General features: G+C 41.8%; 2 protein-coding genes across 3 annotated transcripts; both read left to right on the top strand.

Moving 5' to 3' along the window:
- Window positions 1–166: 166 nt before the first annotated feature.
- tfip11 (tuftelin interacting protein 11) lies at window positions 167–5,490 on the top strand. The gene is made up of 15 exons (XM_074638122.1): window positions 167–334; window positions 984–1,191; window positions 1,491–1,659; window positions 1,749–1,905; window positions 2,018–2,145; window positions 2,256–2,417; window positions 2,654–2,845; window positions 2,988–3,167; window positions 3,281–3,415; window positions 3,523–3,626; window positions 3,753–3,921; window positions 4,032–4,275; window positions 4,416–4,558; window positions 4,678–4,843; window positions 4,985–5,490. Exons 2-15 carry the CDS (start codon window positions 986–988, stop codon window positions 5,329–5,331), a joined length of 2,502 nt encoding a protein of 833 aa, XP_074494223.1. The 5' UTR covers window positions 167–334; window positions 984–985; the 3' UTR covers window positions 5,332–5,490.
- A 789-nt stretch (window positions 5,491–6,279) lies between these two features.
- On the top strand, window positions 6,280–14,197 carry thoc5 (THO complex 5). 2 transcript variants are annotated; one of them, XM_074638110.1, is made up of 20 exons: window positions 6,280–6,419; window positions 6,671–6,775; window positions 8,285–8,428; window positions 8,711–8,824; window positions 9,213–9,310; window positions 9,460–9,606; window positions 9,717–9,831; window positions 10,057–10,189; window positions 10,301–10,378; window positions 10,555–10,598; window positions 11,328–11,427; window positions 12,211–12,319; window positions 12,475–12,576; window positions 12,680–12,776; window positions 12,862–12,973; window positions 13,064–13,167; window positions 13,279–13,366; window positions 13,461–13,576; window positions 13,698–13,888; window positions 13,989–14,197. In XM_074638110.1, exons 2-20 carry the CDS (start codon window positions 6,677–6,679, stop codon window positions 14,050–14,052), a joined length of 2,055 nt encoding a protein of 684 aa, XP_074494211.1. In that variant the 5' UTR covers window positions 6,280–6,419; window positions 6,671–6,676; the 3' UTR covers window positions 14,053–14,197. The 2 variants fall into 2 exon arrangements, with proteins under 2 accessions (XP_074494211.1, XP_074494212.1); XM_074638111.1 differs by having other exon boundaries at window positions 6,284–6,415.
- The last annotated feature ends 1,244 nt before the right edge of the window (window positions 14,198–15,441 follow it).

The raw sequence follows: 15,441 nt of genomic DNA on the forward strand, positions 1-15,441 counted from the left end.
ATTTCTGTTGTCCTTTTATGTTTGGCAGAGCTCTTTGTTTATGTTTTCGCTATGCTTCTTTAGTATGTAAATGTTTTTAATGTTTTCTGCTGTTACTATGGATACTGTCATTTTGAAATAATAAAAGAAAGTACACGCTGGTCATTTGTTTCTTGGGGTACAAAGTTTGGTGCAACACCGGAAATTACGTCGACAACCGGAAGTACTTGTATTTTCGTGTGTAAAGTGTAACACATCGACTAGCTATCTAGTTTAGCTGGATTTCCTTTCATTACTGTCACTAATGAATTAATGTATACATAATTTGTGGATAGGGGGAAAACATACGTTTCAGGTGAGTTGTATAAAACTTTTCATTATTTCCCAAAGAGCTAGTTTTCAGTGTAAAGCGAGCAGTTTAACACGAGCTAACGTTAGCCTATGCTAGTAAACATGAGCTACTCTTCACGTTGTGTTTCCTCCACAGAACCAGATCCATGTAGTAGATCCATGTAACTAGTTGTTTTGAAATGTTCACGAAGAGTAATGGTGTTGCATAATTAGCTAACCATGTGAGAATATGCTGTTTTATATTTGAAATAGGCTGACATTACTACTATTAACCTGATGTTAACAGGTAGCTGAGTTGTTGTTGACCTCATATCTGACCACATGATCATAGATACAAAGCATTCAAAATAACCAGTTAGAGTTTTGTTTTTTTACATTACTTTAACCCTTTTGGTACTTTGTTTACTTTGGTTTCCCCCCTGTGATCATATTACATGTATTTATTGTACATACTACATTTATTTATTGATGGACTGTACACACTATGTTCACCCATTCACTCTGTATCTTTTATATCTCTATTATTGTTTTTATCATTTTTGTATACCTTTACCTCTCCTGTGTTTCACTCTGTTTGCTGATGTTGCTGCTTTGACACCTGAATTTCCGTCCAGGGATTAATAAAGGTTCATCTTATCTTATCTTATATCCAGAGATGTCCATGTCCCATCTGTATGGGAAGAGAGAGGAGGAGGAGGAAGGTGTGGAGATCGAGAGCTTTGAGATAACAGACTGGGACCTGGCCAATGAGTTCAACCCAGAACGCCGCAGACACAGGCAGACCAAGGACCAGGCCACCTATGGGATCTGGGCGGACAGGGACTCAGACGAGGATGAGAGGCCTAGCTTTGGAGGCAAGAAGTAAGGCATGGGTTTATTTTTGTTGCTGCCCCAATGCTCCTGTTGTGTTACCTTAGCCTGCACGCAACCATATCCCTAATCCTACCCAATTACCTCTGCTATGCCTAACCTAAGCCCTAACCCCAATAGAGGAAATATAAATCTAACAGGAGGAAAACACTTTTTAAAGGGGAACATACTTAAATACAAGAATATCGTAGTCATCCCAACAGAAATAGTCCACATAAAAACACCAACTGCCGCTTTTTTTTTAAAAACAGTTGTTCACAAAATGAGTCGATTGTTTGTGTTTTTTCTAGATCTAAAGACTACAGCGTTCCAGTGAACTTTGTGAGTGGTGGTCTGCGTAAGAGTGCAGCTGAGGAGAAACAGAACCAACAAAAAGAAGAAGGCTCTGATGACTCTGAAGATGAGGGTCCTTCAGCACCTCCCCCTCCTCGCAGCACTGCACCCAAAAAACTCCAGATGGTAACTTTTGTTATGTGTATGGGATTTACACATTGCAGTGTATTCTGTAATATTGTTTTGTCAAAACCGATTTTTTTCTTTTTTGCTAGGGTAATTTCCGGGGGCACCAGTCCCAGAGGTTTGCAGGTGGCATACAGTCTGGTAAAGGCATTGGTAACTGGGAAAAGCACACAAGGGGAATTGGACAGAAACTTCTGCAGAAAATGGGCTACCAACCAGGAAAAGGCCTGGGCAAGAACGCTCAAGGTGGGTAGGCCTGAGGAGGCAATGTGATTTAGATATTTATTAATAGTGTGTGTTTTAAAGGAGCAATAGTGGAGTTGATATACCCTGACTTTGCACCCTCTCATTGCTGCAGGTATTATAAACCCCATTGAGGCAAAGGTTCGTAAAGGCAAGGGAGCAGTGGGTGCTTATGGCAATGAGCGAACCACACAGAGTCTTCAGGATTTTCCTGTGGTCGACTCAGAGGAGGAGGAGGAAAAGGTAGAGTGTTGCAAAAAAAAAAAAAAATGCTGTTTGATTATATAGCAGAAGTGATGCTGTTGAGTCAGTCAACATTATTTTTACATTATTCTCAATGTCTGTCCGTGTAGGAGTTTCAGAAGGAGCTAGGCCAGTGGCGTAAGGATCCTGCAGGCTCTGTAGGAAAGAAAAAACCCAAATATTCCTTCAAAACTGTGGACGAGCTGAAGGCTAAAGGCAAGCTGGTAGGGCGCAGTACGGTGGCATCCGCTGGAGAGTTGGCACAGGTCAAGGTATGTTTGAAAAGACTTGCATTAACACTCCTTTGTGTCGGTCTCACAGGAATGTTATCAGGACACTATTGAATTAGCATGTAATGTTATAATAAGCAGCAGAACTTAAGTTAATTGTACATTTACACTCAGCACAAACCCCTATGGATGACATTATAATATGAATGCAAAGCAAATTGTCGGCTGCCATTTTTGTCTCTGAATTTCATTTACCCCATATCTGTTCCCATCTCTAGGTAATAGATATGACTGGAAGAGAAAAAAAGGTATATTACAGTTACAGCCAGATGTCCAACAAGCACAGTGTTCCAGATGAAGGTCCACCAAGCCTGTCCACTCAGGATCAGAAGGTATCTGGCTTTGCTCTCCCTGAACTCGAGCATAACCTGCAGCTACTGATAGACCTCACAGAACAGGACATATTGCAGGTATGAAGGAACCAAAAATATCTGCCAAATGTCCACAGCTATGAGTTTTCTACGGGTTTTCTATGGACCAATCTGCTACTTCTTCTTCTGCTTCATACTGACATTCTTTCTCTTTTGCTGTTTTATTTTCCACCTCCTGTAGTCCGCCAGACGTCTGCAGCATGAAAAAGACGTAGTTGTGTCTCTGAGCCACGAGTCACGAGCACTGCAGAGCAGACTGGATACAGAGCAAGATGCCATCCAGAGAATGGAGGCCGTTCTGGCGTTGGTGGCGCGTTTTCCTTCTGGGGAGATGGCACCTGGGGAGGGGCCCACCCTGCAGGTACATATACACACACAACTAACAGCTACAGTTGTCAGGCTGTTTGTTAGTTCTTGCGCTGTTATCACATCCATATAGGTAATCGTTTTGGTGTCTTCCTTCTCTTTCTTCAGGAGTGTGCCCGGATCTTTGAGACTTTGCAAACGGACTATTATGAAGAATACAAGACCATGGGATTGGCAGACCTGGCTGTAGCTGTTGTTCAGCCGTTACTCAAAGAGAAACTTCGTTCCTGGGACCCTCTTAAGGTATGTCTTAGCAATTATCTTCTTTTGAGGTAACCACATACTTTAATCTTTAATAATTAATAGTGGAACTACCACTTACTACTCAGACTGTTCTCTGATCATTTCAGGACAGCTCGTATTGTCTGGAAGACATCGGTCAGTGGAGAGCAATCCTTGAATCTAGAGATCTCCATAGCAGTGCCCCGGATTCAAACATGGACCCTTACCACAGGTCATTTTAAATACACAAAACATAATAAGCTGTGCTCATGTATTTACATGAATGAATTCTACTGGCTAAGTGTTAAAGCCTGTTTTTGAAGACGTGTGTGTGTGTGTCCTGTCTTTGTCGGTCCAGACTGTTGTGGGAAGTGTGGATCCCAGTGATGCGACCCTGTGTGACAGGCTGGCAGCCTCGAATGGTAGGGCCAATGGTGGACTGTGTGGAAGTGTGGGCTCCTATTCTACCTCTGTGGATCCTGGATCACCTGATGGAGCAGCTGATCTTGCCCCGGCTACAGCGAGAGGCAAGACACGTCTCCACTTAAAGACACAATTACTTGGATATAGAGAAATAATAATAATTGCCATCTACATTGCAAGCTGTTTTTATTCATTTCTGTTTCCTGTCTAATAGGTGGATAACTGGAACCCTTTAACTGACACAGTGCCCATCCACTCCTGGATTCATCCTTGGCTGCCTCTGCTCCAATCACGTCTAGAGCCTCTTTACCCACCAATCCGGAGCAAGCTATCCAGTGCCTTGCAGCGATGGCATCCCAGCGACGCTTCAGCTCGCCTCATCCTGCAGCCTTGGAAAGATGTTTTCACACCAGGTGCATGGGAGGCCTTCATGGTGAAAAATATCATCCCTAAACTAGGTAGGTCTTTTATCGGTAATAGCCTTAGCAGTAGCAGTGGAAGAAAATGTATTTTCCCAGCAGCAGTCTTATCCTTCCCTGTCCCTCCTTTTCCCACTGGTGTCTCTTCTTCATGTGATGGCTTCTGTGTCCCTCCTCAGCTCTGTGCCTGGAAGAGCTGGTTATCAACCCTCACCAGCAGCAGATGGAGCCATTTCACTGGGTGATGGACTGGGAGGGCATGTTGTCCCTCTCCAGCCTTGTGTCCCTGTTGGACAAAAACTTCTTTACAAAGTGGTTGCAGGTCAGTGAATATACTCACAAAGAACAGGAAGTAATTGAGATGCGCTTAACTGCAGTTGATTATTGAACAATTGTAATTTTGTGACTTTGTTATGTCTGTTTGTGTTTTGCTGATTATAGGTCCTGTGTTCATGGTTGAGCAACAGTCCCAACTATGAGGAAATCACTAAATGGTACCTGGGCTGGAAAACCATGTTTAGTGACGCCTTGTTGTCACAGCCGCTCATTAAGGAGAAATTCAACGAAGCTTTGGACATCATGAACCGCGCAGTGTCTTCAGGCATGGGTGGGTATTACACACAGTCTCAGAAAATAAACATATTAAAACTATAGAACAGCTTTCCTTTTTACAATTATGATAATTCAGCCCTTTTTTCTCTGCTGCAAGAAAATATATTACAACACTCCTTCTTTTTTACATCCACAGGTGGATATATGCAACCTGGTGCAAGGGAGAACATTGCATATCTGACACAGACCGAGAGACGAAAGGACTTCCAGTATGAAGCGATGCAGGAGCGCAGAGATGCAGAGAGTGTGGCTCACAGAGGCATCAGTGCTGGTGTGCCTACTAACTTTAAAGATCTGATTCAGACTAAGGCAGAGGAGAACAACATTGTCTTCATGCCCTTAGTGGCCAAACGGCACGAGGGCAAACAGCTGTACACCTTTGGGCGTATCGTCATCTACATAGACAGAGGGGTTGTGTTTGTGCAAGGAGAGAAGACTTGGGTGCCCACATCTTTGCAAAGTCTGATAGATATGGCCAAGTGAGGGTAGACTGACTGATTCCTTGGTCTGCTAAGTGTAAAAGAGAAGAAGAAGAGCAAATGTTCACATTTGATGTGACTTAGTATGCTGACCCTTGTCCTATGTGTCTTTGTACATTTTTAAATTGTCACTAGAACTGTGAATAAATAATTTTTGAATGTATGTGGCCTATTTTGTTGTTTTTAAATCAGATGTGAAATGTTACGAGTAATGTACAGTATACATTATTGTACATATAGGTATGTATATGATATTGGTTGGTTTTCAGAAGCTTTTGCATTCAACACAGACAAGGCAATTTCATATATATAGCATATTTCTTTGTAAGTAAACAGTTTATTAAAAAAAAAATCAGTATAGAGTATTTACGTACATGACTTTAATTTTTAAATGATAATTTATATTTTTTAAAATGCTACTTTTACTGTACCTTATATATTTACTATAACTAACTACCTTGATCCCAAGGGAAATTCAAGTTTCCAGCATCATAGTTCCATAGTGCAAAACATGTTGGTAAAAAGGCAGTAAAACAGTTAGTAGTGCAAAGTACAAAGTACAAAAGAATATACCAGATATAAAAAAACAAGGATATGAAGAAAACTGTTAAATAGGTATTTATATGATATTGGTTGGTTTTCAGAAGCTTTTGCATTCAACACAGACAAGGCAATTTCATCTATATAGCATATTTCTTTATATGTAAACAGTTAAAAATAAAAACAGTACTTGTATATTTACATACATGACTTTAATTTTTAAATAATTTATATTTTTTTAAATGCTACTTTTACTGTATCTTATATATTTTATTGTGTATATATAATTTAATATTTTTGTTTATTTATTTATTATTTCTTTTAGTGTATTGCAGTCTTTTTTGAATGACTTGCAATACCGGGTTAATTTGCTTTCTATAGGGGGCAGTGTAGCTGTAGGTCCTCGGCGGATATGCGCTCTAGGGTTTTTTTGTCCTAGCAGGGATTCCGTCCATCTTCACTTCCGGTGAACCCTTCAACAGGCATCCTGTTCATGTGCATTTTGCGCACGATTTAAGAATTTCAGACGTATTTTTGTCACCACTCAGGTATGTGGATGTTTATAGATACATCACAATCAAACATACAATACACTGAGGGGGTTGTATTGATGATTTTAAACATGCTTTTATGAACCGACAGGCCAGTTAGCCTCACAGAGCTAACAGTGCTAACATCAGCTCGCTGTTGTTGGCACGGTAACAGTAACCTAGGTTCTGTGTTACTGTAACTAACTAACGGTTGTTATGGCTTATCTTTATCTTAATGTATTAAAGCCCCTTATATTCCTCTTCTTTACTCAGCCAGCTATGTCATCAGAAGCTCTGAAGAAGAGGAAATCAAAGGTTGTCCGCAGTGAAGGAGGAACCCCAGAGATGAAGCGAGGACGCGGAGAGGGCGAGCAGCAGGTAGAGAAACAAGTTGTGATATTATGTTATGAAAGTTATGACTTTATTCTCATAATATTATGACTTTATTCTGTAAATCTCAGATGTTTTTTCTCACAATGTGGCTCTGTAGTACATTTACACTTTGGCCCTCACTGCATTAGACTTATATACTTACACTATAAACTGTGTTACCTTCATCACAATGCTCAAATGTTTTGTGGCTCCAGACAGATTTGTCTTCTTTTGATAGTAAAGGTTGCTGACCCATGGTGTAGGGAGACCCCCAGCAGAGTCACAGTCCTCTGTCAGCAGCATTGATACGCCTCGTCATGGTGTCATTGGGCTATGTAGCCATGTAGACACTGAGGTGCTAAGTACTTATGTCTCATAGAAAATCTCCACAAGATTAAAATCTGCCTTTGTGATTGGGATGAAGGTCCACGTGTGATTGAAACACAAAACTCTTGATGATAAATTAACTATGGGAGCAAATACTAGGTTGGATGTAAGATAAGATATTCCTTTATTAGTCCCGCAGTGGGGACATTTGCAGTGTACAGCAGCAAAGGGGATAGTGCAAAAAACAAGATGCATCAGCTAACACAGTTAAAAAAAAAAGAGCTGAACAAAGTGTAACAAAATATGAACCATTTAAATAGAAGGAATTATAAAAATAGGAGCAGTATATACAGTATTGACGATAAACAGACTATTAACAAAATTGCATAAGTGGAAAATGATATTGCACAGTGAGAATGAATGAATAAATGAAATTCCACCTGCAAATATCAGGTTATTGTCAGTTTTTTGGTGTGTAAGTGGTCTACTGGGAGCAGTGCTGGTTGTGGAGTCTGACAGCTGCAGGAAGGAAGGACCTGCGATAGCGCTCCTGTACATCCACTATTCTAAGCACTACTTTATATTGTTACCAACCAGATATCTAGGTGCTAATTTAGGTTAGTGGAAAAATACGAGTTATCAATATTGAAGTTTGAGTCAGGTTCAGTGTCTGGGACCTGAATGAACTCAGTGAATCCCTGCTAGTTGTGTTATAATGGAGTCAGCACTCTGACTTCTTACAGCAGCAAAAAGAGTGGGCTCAAGTTGAAGCCTGACCAACAGTGGTGTGATATTAGATTAGTTTTCTTTTATTGTCATTGTATAGGTACAACGAAATTGAGTTTGCAACTCCCCATCACATACACGATGCATTAAAAGACAAGTCTATAAATAAATGTAGGGTACTGTATAAAGACAGCTATGAGGTTAGTGACCAGTGTCATCGTATGTGCAAACTGTCATAACGGGCAGTAAAAGTAAGTAGACAATCTAAAACAATATAAAAGACAATGATTATAATACATAATAAATAGTATAATCGGTCGGCATGTGCAATATCATAACAAATGCAGTTCAAAGTGCAATTGCAGTCAGGTTAAAGTGCATGATAAAATACAACAAATAAAGTGCATCTGGTCCATGTAGTTATGGAAGTATATACTGATGTAGGTGTTTTAAATCTTCCAGGATGTGCGTGTGTATAGTGAGGAGGTGGAGCTGGATGCCAGGGACCCAAGGCAGGACTTCCTGCAGTACAAAGAGTCATGTGAGAGTTTGGCCACACTCATGAGTGAGATCCAGGAGCTGAAAGCCAATGGAGCCAAGGAGGGGGTAAGAATCAGACTTTTAGGAGGATATAACACACATTCAAACTACTCTGTCACTATAGCCTGATCTCATAGTCTGTTTTTGTAAGTAATAATGTAGTCACATTACAGACAAGTTAAACTCATCAAGGTGATTTGCTGGTCTGTCACTGTAGAAACAAGTACATTCCTCCACAGCAGAAACTTAAATCTAAATACATCACATCATTTTGTATATGATCCCAGACACAGTTGATTGTTTGTCTTCGCCACAATAAAAAAAGTAACTAGTTGTGTCTGTTCTCAGTGTGTTGACGTCGAGCAGAAACGAATGCAGAGCTGCATCCACTTCATGAATCTGAAAAAACTCAATCGCCTGGCTCATATGCGATTAAAGAGAGGCAGAGACCAGACACACGAGGTAACTCCCACACAACTCTCCAACGCTGAGCAACTTTTATGACATATCAACCGAAGTACCTTCGTAGGTTAAGTTCACTCGATTCCATTCATTTGCTGAAAAAGTGCTGCCTCAGCTCCCTTTTGTGCTGAGGAGGAAATGCAAGTTGAGCACCAAGCACTTTGTTTCTACTTTTAACACCTAACTGCAGTAGCTGCCACTGTCAGCAGAGAAAGCTTGTACACCCGTGGGTTTGTTTTCGTTCAGAATTTATTGATCCAGTTTCAGATCCTGCTTATTGATCCTTGTTCTTATTGAGTCTTGGTTCGGATTCTTGGCATATTGTTTGGCATGTATTTATTTCCAGGGTTGTGTGCAAACCAACCATAACCACCTTTCTTTCCTTCAGGCAAAGCAGAAAGTGGATGTGCTGCACCTTCAGTTACAGAACCTGCTGTATGAAGTTATGCATCTTCAGAAGGAGATCAGCAAATGTCTGGAGTTCAAGTTAGTGCAAAATATCTAATTCAGCTACAACAGCTTTTACTTTGAACATACTTGAGACCAAGCACAATGAAAATCTACTGATGTTATCAATGATTATATACAAGAAGAACAAAAAAGCAGGCTGAGTTACCATATCTTTCCTGATCCAGGTCTAAGCATGAGGAGATAGACTTGGTGTCTGAGGACGAGTTTTACCAGGAGGCGCCGCAGGACATTTCCAGGCCTCCACTCACCAAAAATGATCCTCACCAACTCACACTGGCACGACTTGACTGGGAGCTTGAGCAGAGAAAGAGGTATGCAAACTTGTACACAGCATTAGTAGCATGCTATGATTTAAAAAAAAATGCAGTCTTGAATTTTGGGGAGCATAGAGCAGCTGTTAAAAGTTTGTGCTTGCATACAGGTTGGCAGAGAAATACAAGGAGTCCCAGTCCACAAAGGAGAAGATCCATAAGAGCATCGACGTGAAGAAGGAGCATCTGACCAGCTTGCAGCCTGGACTCAATGCCATCATGCAGGTACAGTATAGGACCACACCATCACTCTGGTTTTGTTCCAGCTGCAGCAGCTTGGAGCATTGATTTTTGAAAGTGTTGTCCATTTATTATTAATGATATTGACTGTTTATTTTATTAATCTTTTTTCTTCATTGAGGTGAAGGTCTTATCTGCTGTACCACCAACGGACACCACGTATGGATCCTCTGAATGACGATATGATTTCTCCTCTCTCTTCTATCCCAGGCCTCTCTCCCAGTGCAGGAGTACCTGGCCATGCCGTTTGAACAGGCTCAGATACAGACAGAGGTTGCCCGCCATCTGCCTCCAGCTCTCTATGTCCTGTTCGTTCAAGCCAATGCCTATGGCCAGGCCTGTGGTACGTAGTCATTAGTGGAAGAATATCATGTGTTTCAAGACAAAGTAGAGTTGTTTTTTTTATGGGACGTAAGCTCTGATTGTAAATGATTTATTTTTGTTTCCATGTCAGACAAGAACCTGAGTGTCTCAATCAGTGGTGATGTGGATGAGGCCAAGGCCCTGTCCAAACCTCCAGAAGATTCCCAGGGTACAAACACTGCTTTACATGCCTGCCATCACACATGCAGCATGTGCACATATCACACTTAGCTTCGTTGTTCAGCTCATCTTCTGTTATATTCTATGTTGCTTAATTTATCAAGATGTATTTATGAGAGCTGCATTTCCAACAAAAATAAAATGATGTGTTCTGGTTTTATCCAGATGATGAGAGTGACTCAGATGCAGAGGAGGAGCAGGAGAAAACGGTGAGTCTCAGGCCTGGCTTTACTCCCAACACACACACACACACGAACGAGCACCTTCAGGTCAGAGAGTTCAATGATTTCTTAAAAAACCACACAAACTGATCCTGAAGCCTCAACTGTCACACATTGTGGTGTGGCGGATGGGGAGCGGCCACTATCGATCGCTTCCTGCATCCGGAGGAGTGCCAGCTGGGGGTTTCTGGGAAATATTTTCCAAGAATGGCTAGGTGACTGTAACCTGAGCGCACCTCGGGCATGCACACTCAGCACCAAACCAGTGCTGTCTGTCGGGATGTTTCTCTAGTGAAGTAAATGTGTATTTTCTAAATTACTGATTCGGGAACAAATGTTTTGTATTTTGATGCAACTTCTATCTGACATTTCATATATTAGTTTGGCTTTATTCTCCAAGTACAGCAAGGTACATAATACACACAACACTCCATTAAAAACGTCCAAATATACTAGAGTGCAAATGGGCAGGTAGCAGCAAATAAGTTTGAAGAGCAAATCTTCATCTGAAACGCCTTCTTCCAGCCCTTCCTTTGAACGGCTGCCTCCTTCTTTTATCTGTAACAGTAGAAGTCAATATCACGTTTCTCCTGGGAGCAGCTGGAAATTGATGCAAAGTGTTTTTCTAATTTATTTGATATGCCACAATGTCAAACATGCACTTTATTCTGCTTTCTGTCTTTTCATCTCTTGTTTCCATTGCTTTTTTATCGACAGAAGAGAAGAAGGCCAACTACAGGTGGCCAGTTGGATGACAAAAGACGGGAGATGCTGAAAAGGCACCCTCTGTCCCTCTGCTTGGACCTCAAGTGTAAAGGTAACTCATTCTATTCATTCTATTCTTGATGACTTCTGCACCAAATAGATCTTTGCATTCCCTGTCTTTACGCAGCACATTTAAGCCCACGTATTTACAAGTCATCTGTAATGTATCCATAGCTATACTGCGTATTGTGGTAACTCTATACCTACCGGATAGTAAGTGAAAGAAAGTAAGCGTGACCCAGTCTGCTATGATGTCACGACACCATTTGACCCTCGTGTTCCCTCTGCTGGCAACAAAAGGAATAGTGACAGATTATAGGGGGATCTGCATTGCAGGCGTAACTCTACCTAAAGGGGGAGGAGGGAGGGAGAGAGGTGAGAGAGATGCTTGCAGTATTGTGGGTCTGCAGCACCTACAACATGCTGTAAGCATATTTTCTCATCACCACTCTTCCTCTAACCTCTGCTCGTATTTCTAGAGCCTTCCCTCTCCCCGGTTGTCTTCGCTGCTGCCAACTGCAGCAGTCGGTTTACTGCAGTAAAGGCAAAAAAGTGAGCAGCGTAGGTGTCAGAGAGTGACAGAGTGTCACTGAGTTCACCGTGACTGCAGAGAGCGGAGTGTGAAAGATGACCATCAGCATAGTATGTATCCCCTGGGTGCTGCTGGCTGCCATCGTGACCACACCCTGTTATTGCTCTCTAATGCGCTGCAGTGTAAAGAAAAACCCTGGGGGACGTTCACTGGGAGGATTCATGAAAAGAGGGGGCACGGAGGGAGTATTGCGCTACTAATGGATTAGTTCATCATCATGTGTTATCCATCATATCTCCACAGATGGCAGCATCCTCCATCTCCACTTCTACTACCTGATGAATCTGAACATTATGACAGTGAAGACCAAGGTCTCCACCTCCACAGACCTCAACGCGGCCATCAGCGCCGGGTATGTGTGTATTTTATCTCGTCTGTCTATTCTCTAATGTGTGTAGAGATGGATGCCTCTTCCACCGCAAACCAACCTACCTACAGGACGTAAGCATCCGTCTTCCTCTCCATGTCCCTGAAAGGAAAGTCTAATAATGATGTCTTCTTTTGCAGGGACCTGCTGAAATCAGACACTCTACTCAGCTGCCTCTACACCAGCGACCAGGGACGAGAAACGCCCAATCCAGCTAATCGCTACCAGTTTGACAAAGTCGGGTGAGGATGTCAAGTAATTAAAAGGAAATGAGAAGATGTGAAGCGAGTCACACCGTTGACTTTAATGAAGTTCCAGCAGAATTAACCCCATAATTCCTTTTAGGATTGTTTGCTTTGCTGATTATGTGGAGGAGCTGGGTCATCCCTACATGTGGGTTCAGAGTCTAGGAGGACTACATTTCCCCAAAGATCCCTCAGAGGTGTGTGTTGAAATCAGTTGAGCACGGTCTCGGTGTGTGTGTGTGTGTGTGTTACAGCCTCATCATGTTGCTCGTGTTTTTCCAGGGTGTGTGTGTGGGCAGTTCTCTGAGTGCCAGCCACATGGAGAGCACCATGAAGCTGCTGAGGGGACGACTCCAGTCCCGCTTGGCTTTGCACAAACAGTTCGCCTCTTTAGGTACATTATATTTTAACGACCTCACATCGAATAACTCTTGAAGAAGAGACGGGACATTTCGACTTAGATTGTTTGTGCTCCTGTTCTCAGAGCACAGCATCATCCCCGTCTCCAGCGAGTGTCAGCAACTCTTTCCTGCCAAGATCATCTCCCGTTTAGCTCGCTGGACCACCACCACCCAGCAGGAGTACATGGTACACGCATACATAAACACACAGATGTTTGAAATCACCTGTTTTTAAAAGAAAAGAAATACACCTCATGTAGCACACATCTCACTGGGATACTTCTCTCCCTCTTGGTAGGAGCTGGCGTATACTCGTCATGTGACGGATGCTGGGCTGGCGAAGGAGACTGATCTGTACTTCATGGCTGCGGTGGAAAGGGGCACAGGTAAAATACTATCACTGATGATAGAATTGGCCAATATTGATAACTTGATATTTATTTATTATAACCCACCTGCTCTGATCTTTTTCTTCTTCAGCTTGCCTCCAGGCCGCTGTGGTTCTGAGTCCCCGTTACCCAGAAATCTCTCCTCTCTTCTCCCTCTCCCTCAGCTGGAAGGGAGAGCGCAGTGGACGCACTGACGACAACCTTCGAGTACGAGCATTTATCAATATTGATCACTCATGTTGCATAAGCTCGTGTTCTATTGTTGCACAAGCTCACATTACGTCTAGATATTTCAGGTTCTAACTGACTCATCTTTTCCTTTTTTAAGGCCATGGAGAGCGAGGTCAACGTGTTCAAAAATGAACTCCAGGGCCCACGTCCAGGACACCAGCTCCTGACCAATCAGTTCTCACGCCTGTGTGTCTGCCTGGATGTGTATTTGGAGACTGAAGGACAAGATGACAGTGTGGAGGGACCACGAGAGTTTCCCAGAGAAAAGATGTGCCTGCGCACTGTCAGGTACAGTCCACTCACAAGAAGCTATTAGTGAACAAAATGTGGTGAAAGATCATATCTGAATAGACTTACTGTATCTCTGACATCTCGCTCTCTTTCTCAGGGGTCCAAATCGTCTGAAACCATTCAAGTACAACCACCCTCAGGGCTTCTTCAGTCACCGCTAGATCTGTCCAGATGATTCTCACTGCTGTACTGTACAACTCTAAGTCCCTCAAGCTAGCCTTTGTGGCTCTTTGACACACAAAGTATCCCTTTTTAAAAGTCTTTTTACCTGTTTGAAAATAAAAAACACCATGTTATTTTCTTGAATGAGAGTGTATCTTGTCTATTTAAGGCTCTGTTGCATCCATGCTTTGTTGTACACGCCCAAATTTCTGTTTTATCCCTCTCCACCCTCACCTCTCTATGCTGCTCTATTTATAGGCTTCGTCTGCACTAGCTGATTATTATGCCATTGTGGTTCAGTGCTACAGCAAGCTGAGTCATTTCCCCAGAGAGTTATGTCCATGGAATATAATATCTAGCCTTTGACCTTTTCAGTTATCATTCTGGATGCTTTAATGGAAGAAAAACAGGTTGTTATTCAGAATACTGATGCCAATTCAATCCATTAAGCCATCAAAGACCACTCTGATTTTATGAATAACTATCAGCAGTCCACACAAGTGTTCGGCCAAAATATCACTCACTTATCTTCTTGCACATTAGAGTGCAAATCCAGCAGGATTTAACGGAATCCAAACATTAATGCCTCATAGATTTATGGATGTGTGTAATTGGAAGGAGAAGACAAGACCACTGGTGGTGATTACTATTTAAAATGTGAGTGAGGATTTTCATGGTGAAAGGAGTACTGCAATCAGGGACTTCTACTCATACTTGTATATTCCTAAAGATACAAAAAGTAAAGCTTTTTTGTAAATCTTCAGGGTTAAATTTACCTCTATGAAAGGTAAACTTAGACTTTAAGGGATGTCCTGGACAAAAGAAAGTCTTAATCGACTAACACACCATTTTGTTGACTAATCCATTAGTTGATTTTAGTTTATCCACAAAGAATCACACAAAACACCACTTTAAATCTTGTTTACCAGAGATGTGCTCATAAGTTTCTTGGAAATTAATTCAGCATAAAAAAGCAACTAAAGAAATCTTAGTCGACTAAGACCAAAACAACGGATGTTTAGACTAAGAGGGGGCAGCCTTCATTTTTTCTATCTGGTTCTTTAAGGGAAAAATAACTTGTCTTGTAACTGGAAAAACTCAAAGTAATCAGTAAAGAGCACAACCAATATGAAACCAGATAGCTTGTCTTGGCTCTACAACAACAAGCCTACTGAGAACTGTCAGAGCTGATGTGTTGTCAGATGTGAGTATTTCAGGAAAACAGTAAGACTGAGTTTACTAAGTATTCTAACAAAAGTGCAGTGACAAGAGAAAAAGACATTAGTAACTTCCACCTGTTGTGTTTGATGACATGGCTGCTGATCCCATTAATACAAATCCATTTATCATGTGCAAAGAGATTGGATGTGAACACTGAACTCCAGTGC

The sequence above is a fragment of the Sebastes fasciatus genome, chromosome 6 (assembly GCF_043250625.1).
Source record: "Sebastes fasciatus isolate fSebFas1 chromosome 6, fSebFas1.pri, whole genome shotgun sequence".
NCBI lineage: Eukaryota > Metazoa > Chordata > Actinopteri > Perciformes > Sebastidae > Sebastes > Sebastes fasciatus.

Coding starts and splice junctions, on each gene's coding strand:
- tfip11 (XM_074638122.1), top strand. CDS start 986: ATGTCCATGTCCCATCTGTATGGGAAGAGAGAGGAGGAGGAGGAAGGT. Junction 1,192..1,490: donor CCTAGCTTTGGAGGCAAGAA/GTAAGGCATGGG, acceptor TGTTTTTTCTAG/ATCTAAAGACTACAGCGTTC. Junction 3,168..3,280: donor GGGAGGGGCCCACCCTGCAG/GTACATATACAC, acceptor CTCTTTCTTCAG/GAGTGTGCCCGGATCTTTGA.
- thoc5 (XM_074638110.1), top strand. CDS start 6,677: ATGTCATCAGAAGCTCTGAAGAAGAGGAAATCAAAGGTTGTCCGCAGT. Junction 6,776..8,284: donor GCGGAGAGGGCGAGCAGCAG/GTAGAGAAACAA, acceptor TAAATCTTCCAG/GATGTGCGTGTGTATAGTGA. Junction 9,607..9,716: donor GAGCTTGAGCAGAGAAAGAG/GTATGCAAACTT, acceptor GCTTGCATACAG/GTTGGCAGAGAAATACAAGG.